The following is a 12,583-nucleotide window of genomic DNA, read 5'->3' as shown; positions in this document are numbered from 1 at the left end:
CAGGATGGGTTTGGGAAACCTACTGGACCCACTGTGAGATGGACATGATCTAAGACTCCATTAATAACCTGACCTCCATATGCCCCCATTTTGACTAGTGTGCCACAGTGACAGTTTGGGTCTACTGGAATTAGTGTCAGTTCAGAGCCAGTATCCAGTAATCCCTGAATAATCTGATTATTTCCTTTTCCCCATGAACAGTCACTCTTGTAAAAGGCTGTAGATCTGTTTGAGTAAGACTGGAGAAAGATTAATAGTATAAGTTTTTGGCAGTGTAGTGGGCTCTTTCTCAAGGGGACCCAGCCTCCCTTTCACTCAAGGGGTTGTGGATGTGAAAACTGGCTCAAGTTGGGGAATTGACTGAGGGGCTGTGACTTTCTGTTCTGGTGATTCAAGTCAGACTGCTGTTCACTTGACCTATAATTCTCCCGCTTGTACAAATCAAGTAAATATTTAGTAGATTTCCCATCTATTTCACTCCTTGGGATACCATGACTAAGTAGCCAATGCCATAAGTCCATACAAGTCAGACTATTCTGATTACTGCTTTGACTCCGCTGTCCTTCATGCTAACCATGCTCACCCTGTCTTTGTGGACTGAGCGTCGCCACTTGGCCCCTACTATCATGGGGTGCAATAGGCCTCATTGTAGTTGTTGTTAGCTGTTGTTGAGTTGGTTCTGAATCACAGCGAACCTATGTACAACAGAACAAAACACTGCCTGGTCCTGTGCCATCCTCACAATTGTTGCTATGCTTAAGGCCATTGTTGCAGTCACTGGGTCAATCCATCTCACTGAGTGTCTCCCTCCTTTTCGTTGATCCTCTACTTTACCAAGCATGAAGTCCTTCTCCAGGGACTGTTCCCTCCTGATAACGTGTCCAAAGTATGTAAGACGAAGTCTTGCCATCCTTGCTTCTAAGGAGCATTCTGGCTGTGCTTCTTCCAAGACAGATTTGTTTGTTCTTCCGGCAGTCTATGGTATATTCAATATTCTTTGCCAACATCATAATTAAAAGGCAGTTGAAAACACCATGGTTTGGGTCAGGAGCACCTTAATCCTTAAAGTGACATCTTTGCTTTTTAACACTTTAAAGAGGTCTTTTGTTACAGATTGTCCGATACAATATGTCATTTGATTTCTTGACTGCTGCTTCAATGAGTGTTGACTGTGGATCCAAGTAAAATGAAATCCTTGATAACTTCAATCTTTTCTCCATTTATCATGATGTTGCTTATTGGTCCAGTTGTGAGGATTTTTGTTTTCTTTATGTTGAGGTGTAATCCATAGTGAAGGCTGCGGTCTTTGATCTTCATCAATAAGTGCTTCAAGTCTTCTTCACTTTCAGCAAGCAAGGTTGTGTCATCCGCATACTGTAGGTTATTAATGAGTGTTCCTCCAATCCTGATGCCATGTTCTTCTTCATATAGTCCAGCTTCTCGGATTATTTGCTCAGCATACAGATTGAATAAATGTGGTAAAAGGATACAACCATGATGCACACCTTTCCTGATTTTAAACCATGTGGTATCCCATTGTTCTGTTGGAATGACTGCCTCTTGTTCTATGTACAGGTTCTGCATGAGCACAATTACACTGTTCTGGAATTCCCATTCTTCACAATGTTATCCATAATTTGTTATGATCCATACAGTCAAATATCTTTGCATAGTCAATAAAACATAGGTAAACATCATTCTGGTATTCTCTGCTTTCAGCCAGGATCCATCTGACATCAGAAATGATATTCCTCATTCTATGTCCTCTTCTGAAACTGGCCTGAATTTCTGGCAGTTCTCTATCAATGTAGTGCTGCGACTGCTTTTAAATGATCTTCAGTGAAATTTTACTTGTGTGTGATATTAATGATATTGTTTAATAATTTCCACATTCTGTTGGATCACCTTTCTCTGGAATGGGCAAAAATATGAACTTCTTCCAGTCAGTTGTCCAGGTAGCTTTCTTCCAAATTTCTTGGTGTAGACAAGTGAGTGATTCCAGCCCTGCATCTGTTTGTTCAAACTTCTCAATTGGTATTCCGTCAATTCTTGGAGCCTTCTTTTTTGCCAGTGTCCTCAGTGCAGCATGGACTTCTTCCTTCAGTAGCATTAGTTCTTGATCAAATGCCACCTCCTGAAATGTTTGAGTGTCAATCAATTCTTTTTAGTACAGTAACTGTGTATTTCTTCCATCTTCATCTGATGCTTCCTGAGTCGTTTAATGTTTTCCCCACAGAATCCTTCAGTATTGCAACTTGAGGCTTGAATTTTTTCTTCAGTTCTTTCAGCTTGAGAAATGCTGAGCGTGTTCTTCCCTTTTGGTTTTCTAACTCTAGGTCTTTGCACATTTTGTTATGATGCTTTGTCGTCTCCAGCTGTCATTTGAAATCTTCCATTCAGCTCTTTTACTTCATCATTTCTTCTTTTGACTTTAACTACTCTACGTCTAAGAGCAACTTTCAGAGTCTCTTCTGGTATCTGTTTTTGTCTTTTCTTTCTTTCTTGTCTTTTTAATGATCTCTTGGTTTCTTCAGGCATGATGTCCTTGATGTCATTCCACAACTTGTCTGGTCTTCAGTCTTTTGTGTTTGAGTCAAATCTATTCTTGAGATGGTCTCTAAATTCAGGTGGAGTATTCCCAAATACATACTTTGGCTCTAGTGGACTTGTTCTAATTTTCTTTAGCTTCAACTTGAACTTGCATATGAGTAATTGATGGTGTTTTCCACAGTTGCCCCCTGGCCTTTTTCTGACAGATGATATTGAACTTTCTCATTGTCTCTGTCCATAGATGTAGTCAAATCTGTAGTTATAGTTAAGTGTCTTAATTCAGTTATGACAGCTCCCACTGCCAAATCTGACTTACATAATATAGCAATCACAGCAGTCTTCAAGGATGTTGGGACTCCCTTCACAGATTTGTTCCTCACAGTTTTGGTAAAAGGTATGTCCTCTGGGTCCTCTATGTGGGGGTCTGTGAGTCTAACCTGATAAATCCACTCTAGATTGCCAGCTTCCCTAAGCCTTGGTATACCTTCTTCTACAGTGTACCAAGGCAGGTCCGGTACTTCAACTTGATTTAATGTAGGCCACAGTGTATTAGATCCTTTTCAAACCTCTCAAGCTAAAACACTGAATGAAGAATCTGTGCTTAGTGGTCCCATATCAATAAAATCAGACTGATCCATCTTAATGTTCCTTGCACCATTATTCTACACCCTTCATAGCCATTCTCTCACATATTCCCCAGGTTTCTGTTTGTACAAATTAGAAACTTCAACCAGTTCTTCTGGAGTATAACATACCTCCTCCTGGGTCATACTTCGTACTTCGCCCTTTGGGGCTCACTGGGACTTACGTCTAGTTACAGTTCTGGAAGCAAATATTGGTGGTAGGGATGTGTTCTGAGAACATTCAGCAATGTCTTATAAGGCATCTGCCTCAGGTGATGCCCACAGCATTGACTTAAACAACTCCTAACGCAAGGCTTCCATCATGATTTCATAGTTCAAGATGGCTGCTGGAGGTACAGTCATCATTCCTATGCTGCCATCCAGAGAAAGAAGAAAAAGCAAAAGAGGCTCCTACAAACTAAGTCAGCTCCCTTTAAGCAACTTTCCCAGAAGTTCCACACAATATTTCCACATAAGTATTATTGGCTAGAACTTAGTAACAAGGCCACAGTAAGATGCAAGGGAGGCCGAAGAATGTAATTCTTATTCTGAGCAACAATGTGGGTAGCTAACAATTGTTATCACTCATTGTTGTTGTTGTTAGCTGTCATCCAGTCGGCTCTGACTCATGGCAATATGCACTGTGAATTAGACTGATGAGATCCATTGGCTAATTTTCTGCAGTAGATCCCCAGGTCTTTCTTCCTAGTCTGTCTAAGTCTGGAAGCTCTGTTGAAACCCGTTCAGCATCACAGCAACATACAAGCCTCCAGTGACACACGGGTGGTGGCTGCTCATGTGGTACATTGGCTAGAATCAAACCCAGGTCTCCCTCATGGAAGGAGAGAATTTTACCACTGAAGCATAACTGCCCCTCCCCCATTCACTCATTAAGGAGGGAGAACAGAATTGATACTGGTGTAAAACCAAAAAAAACAAACCCACTGCCATAGAGTCGATTCCAGCCCTATAGGACAGAGCAGAACTGCCCCACAGGTTTCCAAGTTGTGGCTGGTAGATTTGAACTGCCGACCTTTTGGTTAGCAGCTGAGCTCTTAACTACTGTGTCAAAATTCTCCTCCAGAGAGGTTCTGACATCTGCTTTCCTTTAGGGGATTTTGTTAAACATTCTATATGATGATCACACATGTTAGGCAAGGATATACCCTATTCCCACAGTAACTTCTGGGTTCAGATTAATACCCCAATTCAAGATGAAGACCTGGTACTTTGCTTTGGAAGGGAACATTTGCAGTCCCCATAGTTCTTTCTTGATTCATGTACACTTTCAGGTGCTTCCACTTCCGGCTTAGTAGGTAAAAGGACACTTGTGGATTTTGACAACAAGGTCTCTGTTCCATAGTGGGTAAAGTGAATTTTCACTTTTTTTTTTTTTACTACTTATTTTTTTTATATGCTTTTCAAACCCTTGAAAGAGGGAGGTTCAATTGCTATTGCTATCAAAATTTAAAAAAAAAATTTGTTTTACAAATTAACTAGCCCTATGAATACTCTATCATTAGGAAGTAATTCAAATTTATGTTTAGCCCATTTGTTTAGAAAGGACAGCGCAAGGATGGCTAAAGGAAATACATAAGGTTGATAAATGGATTTGGTGTCAGAAAGGAGGTGTTGACTTCAGCAAAAGGAAGAACAGAGCAGGCTTATATTAAGATAATTCATTACACAAGCAGATAAAAACCGTATCGTTATCTATCATTTGATCAAATTCAACACTTATTCATAATTTATAAATTACATAACTATTAATAAACTTTTTATCCTGATAAAGGTTATCCATTAAACCTACAGGATAGCCTGATAAAAATTATTTGTCAAAAACCTGTCATTCTTTTTTTTTTATTTATTGTGCTTTAAGTGAAAGTGTATAATTCGTCAGTTTCTCATACAAAAACTTACACACACACTGTTATATGACCCTAGTTGCTCTCCCTGCAATGTGACAGCACACTCCTTCTCTCCACCCTTTATTTCCCATATCCATTCAACCAGCTCCTGTCCCCCTTTTCCTTCTCATCTCACCTCCAGACAGGAGCTGCTCACATAGTCTCAAGTGTCTACTTGAGCTAAGAAGCACACTTAAAAACCTGTCATCCTTAAATGGTGAAATACAATTAGCATTCTCTTAAGCTAAAGAAAAACACAGACTTGGCTTCCTTTATTCCCACTACTCAAAAACATTATGCTAAGTGAAAGAAGTCAAACATAAAAGACCACATACTGCATGATTCCTTTCATATCAAATTCTAGAAAAGAAAAAACTAATGGAAGAAAGCAGGTCAGTGGCTACATAGGTCAAGGGTCATGGGAGGGGACCAGCTGCAGAGATAAACAAGAAAACTTTTTAGGGTGATGGAACTGTACTGTATCAAGATTGTGATGGTCGTTACACAACTATACATGATTATTAAAATTTATCAAACTGTATAGTCAAATGGGTAACTTTAATTGTCTAGCAATTATAACTCAAAAACCTGGAAAAATTAATTATAGAATTTGGGAAGGATTAATTATAAAGATATAAAAATTTGGTAAATAAAAAAATAAGCAATTACTAACTTCAGCAACATCTAAAAGCTGTCCAAAAAAAGTAACATTAATATACTATTTGGCCCAGTAGTGAATAATACAGGGTCAGAAAAATGTCAATATTAAATAACAATTTAATACAAAATTGTGATATGTTAGTAGGAGTTGAGGGAAATTAATTGGAATGGCAATGTGGTGTAAAGGTATTACTCATGCTGGGATGAGTAGATAAGATTGCAAATCGATAAGAACTAGCATTATAAGCATATCATTTAGCAATATATGAAATAGGACTCAGTTTTTATAAATATTTTTATAAATTTATATTTGCTAGAATGAATAAATGTTATATTACAGAATCATGGATTCATTAACTAGTAGAACTTTGGAAATCATGAACTTTGCTCTTCTTCTGCTTCCCCTTACTTCACATATGGAGAAACAAACCCAGAAAACTGAGTGTCCAAACTTTAGCAATGAGTCTGTGCACTCTACGCTGAGTTCTCCTCACCCTGAGATATCTTTGTGAAGAGGACAGGAACAAAAAACTGCTTGTATGTGTACCTCTAATGAGGAACTGTGGGTAATCAACTCTAGGGGCTCCCAAACTTGGCAACTATTGCTGACATTATCCCCATGAAAATTCCTGATCTCCAGGGATGGAGGATCTATTTATTTGCTCCCAATCATCCCAACCTACTCAAGAGAGCCACAGTGTCTCTGAATGTTCCCTGCCAGTGAGGAAAAGTCCCTCATTCCTCAGCTCTAGCTGTGAACTTGACATCATCCAGTGACAAGCACAGAGCCAACAGACACAGGGATTCCCTGAAAACACTTGACAGCAGCAGCAATTAGCCAGGTAAGGAGGGCTGAGAAAGCAGGTGAGGGCATGGTTACCTCCAATAACAGATTTCCAAGGAAACAAACACAGAGATTTACATTTGGGAAACAGACACACTACACCCCTCTACTTCTAACCAAGTTTAAAGAGGGAAAACATCTCTTCCTTTGACGTGCACAAGCCTTTTTCCTTTCAGGAGAGGCTGCTGACCACTGCAGAATAGAGGGAATGTGTTTCCCAGGTGGAAATAGTAAGCACTGGAAAAGGAAGGAGCTAAGTAGGGTTGGCAGTGATAGGATCAGTGATTTCGGGCTCCCAGAAAATCTGGTCAAAATGTCAAAGCCAAGAGCCCCCTTTTTCCTCCCATACTCCCTCCATCCCCTACTCACTCAAGAAATATTCCTGTTAGACTTTCAAGACCCTTACATATTTTGCCCCTAATCTCCATCTTTTTGCCAGTTGGGATGTGACTGCCTAAAAGAGGTGTTTCAGAGGGAGGCTACTTGGATGCTAGGCAGAGCCCAATAGAGGGACGTCAGCCTGGGCTGGTGTCCAGGGACTAAGTAGCCTCAGTTTTAAAGTCCAAGAACACAAATGCTCAGTGTTGCAGATCTGTCAGATGTCTCAGGGACAGTCGCACAGTAACAAGACTCACAAGAGTATGAAATCAGACATCAACATATTTAAGTTACATAAAATAAGTGCAATTGCCAAGGGGACTGGTGAGAGTACTCTCTCCGTGAAAGGAAGTTGCATGAGAAGTTGAATTAAAATCCAGAGAATGCTTGGTGAACATCCAGAGTCAGATGAATTAAGTGCATCACCTACAATGATGTAGCTGGTTTTCTGAGGAGTCTCATCTTGCTGGGGTTTAACTCATAAAATTACACCAATTTTTTTCTAGTAATAATAGGGTTTTTTTTTTTTTCTACTGGTGGCTCTCATAACATCCTGGCCAGATTCTATCATTTCAACAATTGTGTATTACCAAATCACTCTCAGTAGTTGAAAACATTCTAAAAGTTGGATTTCTTCTCTCCACTTTCCCATAACTTTTCCTGTCTTGGAGTATGGAAGCATGAGTGGATGTATTCCATGTTTCAGGCACCTTCTCCCCTTCTCTTTTCTCACAGTAACTCTTCCTGAGTTGGAGCAAGAAAGAATGGGAGAGAACCCAGTAGGTATGGCTCTCCTCACGAGTTAGGAGGTTGCCCTTCCTCTGTTGGTGTATGCTGCTTTTCTGATTGTTACTGACTGTGGCAGGAATACAAAGGCTGGCTCCCTTATGTGTTCATCTCTGTAGTTTCCTCACAGAGGATTTTTGGGGGACTGCTTCTCTAAGAGGGTCTCCGAGGTAGCAGATAGAGCACCCACTCAACCTCTCTACCTCCCCTAAAAACCTCATCCAAATGGAGTGTATGCTGCAGTGTGTTATTGACAGAATCCCCTTTTCTAGCAAATATCACTTTGCCTTGAATATTGTTAAGATGTTCCAAATCAGATGCCTTCTACTGGGTCCACCCAACATGCAAGAAATTCACACACCCTTGTGATGGCAAACAGCAAGCACACAGGTGGCTTCCTTACTATTCCACTCTTGACTTTACCATCTCTCTCCATTTTTTCCCTGCTTTTTTTTTTTCAGGGAAAAGAAGGGCTGATCAACAAGTCCATTATCTAAGCAGGCTTTTCCAAGCCAACAAATGAAATGATGGTCTCCGCATCACGCAGGCATCTCCAATCTTTGAAGTGATTTTCTTGAAGTTCTACTCTTTTAGATTTGGGGACCAGAAAATCCTCTCCGTTCTCCCAAAGGGATATGATGAGTAGGCACAGATGTTCCTCAGAAATACGGCCCTTTCACCCCTCAGTCTCTTACCATATTGACTTGGATATAGTGGTGATGGTGTTGGTTGTAGTCACAGTAGGATAAACTCAGCAAAAGATAACCCTAATTCTGGAAACTCTCTCAACACAGAGTGTGGGGGGTACTTAGAGCCTGTTGTCCTATGTTTTTGGACTTATCTACAGTTTCAGGACAATCAGAGAAACCCCATTGCCATCCTGATATACCCGTTTCACCTTTTGCCACCATTTCGACTAAGAGAAAAACCTGCCATTAAGACCAAAATATTCACATCTGCTGTTTGGGGCACAATGGAAAAGTCTACAAAAATATTGCTGTGGCTTTTCCTCTATAAGGCCCCGGCCCCCAATTTCTACATTTGGTTAGTCATTCTTCTTCTAAACTAACTTCCTCCAATAGATTTGGCTACAGTCTAGTATAGCTTTTCAACCTTTTAGCCTGTGAGATAATTTTTGCAAAAATGACTTCAGATTTCAGCAATTTTACATTGATTTTACTAACTTAACTCTCAAAATACTAGGATAGTTCACAGTCCCTATATTATGTACCTCCTATAATCTATTGCCTGAAATTGCTTGACCAGCCAGTTAAGCTTCTTCACGTGTCATTATCCTTTCCCTTTCTCCTCTCTTTACACCAAGTCATTGCTCTTACCAGGAATGCCATCTTCTCTCCTCTCTGCTATCCTAGTATTGTGAATTCTTTCAGAGCTACTGCATCTAAAATACTTTATCTGACTCCTCCTGCTTGTACTGATTTAAGAAATCAATTTTAATAATGCTAACTAACCAAAAGATAGGCGATTAGAACCCACCAGCTGCTCTGTGTGAGTAAAGACCTGGCGATCTTCTCCCATAAAGATTACAGCCTAGGAAACCCTAAGGGGCAATTCTACTCTCCTATAGGGTTGCTATGAGTTGGAATCAATTTGACAGCATACAACAACAATGGGGTTATTGTTTAGATATTCCCCCTAATTTTACCCTTCAGGAATCTCTTCTTCCCATTCTAAAAATAATGCAGAGTACCACACCTAATTGATTTTCTTACTTTGGCCAGGAAAAGGGAAAAAAGAAGTCTCTTAGCAAAATGCTGAGCATAGCAACCTCACCAGCAGGCTTACCTCAACCAAGTCAATAACTGCAAACTAGTACAAGGACATTTTGATGCTGTGCAGTTTTAAGGTTAAGGACAAACCACCAGGAAAATCTTTCAAAGCCTAAAAGTAGAATAAGGCTAAGAAAGTGGAAGAGAGACCCAGAATGAATTTGGGTGAGTTGTATAAAGCAGCATTTTATTCCAGTAAAAGAATTTTATGATCTTGGACAAATCGCGAAATCTCTGCTTCAGTTTTCCCTTCTGTTAAATAAGGCTAATCATTTGTTAACTTGCAAATAAGGATAAAATTAGAAAATGAATGTAAGCAGGACCACAGTGCCTGGCATGGTTATATTCTCAATAAATGGTAGCTACTCAAAATCTGGGGCAAAGTCAGTGTGGAATTTGAAGAAAAGAACATGTTAGCTATTTTAGAACTGTAAATATTATTGGTTCTGTCAATTTTGCTATATCACCTAATCTCTCTGAATCTCAGTTTCTTCATCTCTGATTCCTTATCTTTTTCCTCAGCTATGAATAATGCAATTCATTATTCATAGAATCAAAAGATATAGTGTATGTAAAAGTACTTTCTACATACTAGATATTCAGTAAATGTTAGTGAAGTTTGAGTTAAACTGTATATAACAAAAGATAATTAAACATTGTGGAAATTAACCAGCTATTTATTTCAGTAAAGCTAACTTCATAATATTATCAAATGTGAGTTAATTCTCAATGACAAAAACAGTCCCATAAAATTTGCTCAAATAATGACATATTATCAACAGTCTCTTTTAATTTTATATTTGAAATGATATTAAGAAATAAACCTTGGATCTCAGTGTTCTTAAAAAATTAGAATCTCTAAACAATAGATGGAGTCCAATTAGTTAAATCTTTAGCTTTATTTTTAATCACATTTTCTCCCTACAGTCATGGACAGAGAAAACCAGACTAGAGTCACAGAATTCCTTCTCCTGGGACTCTCTGGGGAGCCAGAGCAGGAAAAGATCCTCTTTGGGATGTTCATGTGGATGTACCTGGTTACTATCACTGGGAACTTTCTCACCACCTTGGCCATCACCTGTGACAGTCCTCTCCATAAGCCCATGTACTTCTTTTTAGCTAATCTGTCCTGTGTCGACATCTGCTTTTCATCAGTCACAACCCCCAAGATGCTAGTGAATCACATGTTGGGAAATGAGTCTATCTCTTATGTGGAATGTATGATCCAGATCTACTTCTTCATCACTTTCATCAATATGGATGGTTTCCTTCTGAGCGTGATGGCCTATGACCGTTATGTTGCCATCTGTTCCCCACTCCACTACAGCATGGTCATGAGGCCCAAACTCTGTGTCCTTCTGGTGGCCGTATCATGGATCATTATAAATATGCATGCTCTCTTACACACACTTCTCATGGTCCAACTCATGTTTTGCTCCAATAATGCTGTACACCACTTTTTCTGTGACCCCTATGCCATTCTAAAGCTTTCTTGTTCGGATACTTTTATCAATGAGTTGATGATATCCACTGCAGGTGGACTGATGTCTATTACCCCATTTACATGTATTACTGTTTCATATGCCTACATATTCTCTAATGTATTGAAATTTCCATCTATTCAAGCAATAAGAAAAGCCCTATCCACATGTGGATCCCACCTCACTGTTGTCTCCCTCTTCTATGGTGCAATTCTGGGGGTCTATATGCACCCTTCATCCTCCTACTCAGTACAGGACACAGTGGCCACAGTCATTTTCACAGTGGTGACACCCTTGGTTAATCCCTTCATCTACAGCCTGAGGAATTATGATATGAAGGGATCCCTAAGAAAACTAATTATCAGGAGATTAGTTTCGCCAAGAATCTAGAATTAGAAAATTTTAGAGCTGAGAGGGCTCTTGGAAGTCATGTATTTCCACATTTTTCAAACAGAGAAACAGAGGCTCAGTCAGGTGCAATATCCCATCATGGATAATCCTCTAATTAGTGATATTCCCACATCATGATCGCATATGTTTAAATATAAGGCTGACATGTGCTAATAAGTCACAAGTCTTCATGTCCAGAGAGTACTCACATAAATCACCAGTGGTCAGTCGTCAATCCTTCTCCCCTAACTGGCCGACTTGCCTTTCATTCTACTCCTTTCTCAATATGTTCCACTCTCATGGCTAGTCAGTACTTTGTCCTCATCACCAGCTCCTTTCTGACTGGGTCCTGACACTGACCAACTCAGTCTGAACATAGTAACAGCCTCATGGTAGAGCTCACTGTCTCCTGTCTGTCCCTGCCCATTTCTATCTTGCACACAGGATCAGTTTAATAATCATCAAGTACTGGTTGTCTTCTGACACCTACCCCTAATTTAAAATGTGGAAGAGGCTGCACAGTAGAATGTTCTTATCTTTAAACTCAAATTTCATCGAGCCTCACAATACACTAATATGCTTAACTTATTATTTTCTCATAAAGGCATGGTTATTTCTTCCATAACATATCTCCCCTCACGCTCTTCCTCTTTCCTTCTTTGTCTGTCCAGTTTAATCCTCTTAAATCACTGATCACCCCATTAGCCAGTCCTTACAGGAAACACTGAAGGGGACACCACAGTCAATTTCTATGCAGAATTAATTAGGCATTTGGAGACAGCTCTTTGGAAACTGAACAAAACAACTTTGGGAGAAAAAGTTTGACATCAGCTTAATAAGTTTTGAAACAGAGGCTCATTCCTCACAACTCCCATCACAATTCATGGTATATAAAAAGTGGAAAGAAATGTTAAAAACTAAGTCCTAGTTGGGGCTGGGAAAACGGTTGACTACAAAGGAAAATTAATGAATTTTTTGGGGGGGAGAAAAAACTGTTTATTATATTGATTGTTGTGGTGACTACACAACTAAATGCATTTGTTAAAACTTATACAAATGTATACGAGAAAGAGTAAAATTTCCTAGATAGTCAATAGAAATGGCTAATTAATGAATGAAAAGGAAATTATACCTCAATTAAAAACAAACAAATATTTTTGAAATTTCCAACAAA

General features: G+C 39.4%; 1 protein-coding gene across 1 annotated transcript; it reads left to right on the top strand.

Moving 5' to 3' along the window:
• Positions 1 to 10,467: 10,467 nt before the first annotated feature.
• LOC126070356 (olfactory receptor 1361-like) lies at positions 10,468 to 11,409 on the top strand. The gene has a single exon (XM_049874486.1). It carries the CDS (start codon positions 10,468 to 10,470, stop codon positions 11,407 to 11,409), a length of 942 nt encoding a protein of 313 aa, XP_049730443.1.
• Positions 11,410 to 12,583: the final 1,174 nt, after the last annotated feature.

The sequence above is a fragment of the Elephas maximus genome, chromosome 2, assembly GCF_024166365.1.
Source record: "Elephas maximus indicus isolate mEleMax1 chromosome 2, mEleMax1 primary haplotype, whole genome shotgun sequence".
Classification (NCBI taxonomy): Eukaryota; Metazoa; Chordata; class Mammalia; order Proboscidea; family Elephantidae; genus Elephas; species Elephas maximus.
Note: the sequence above shows the minus strand (reverse complement) of the source record. Positions and strands in the feature narration are given on the sequence as shown.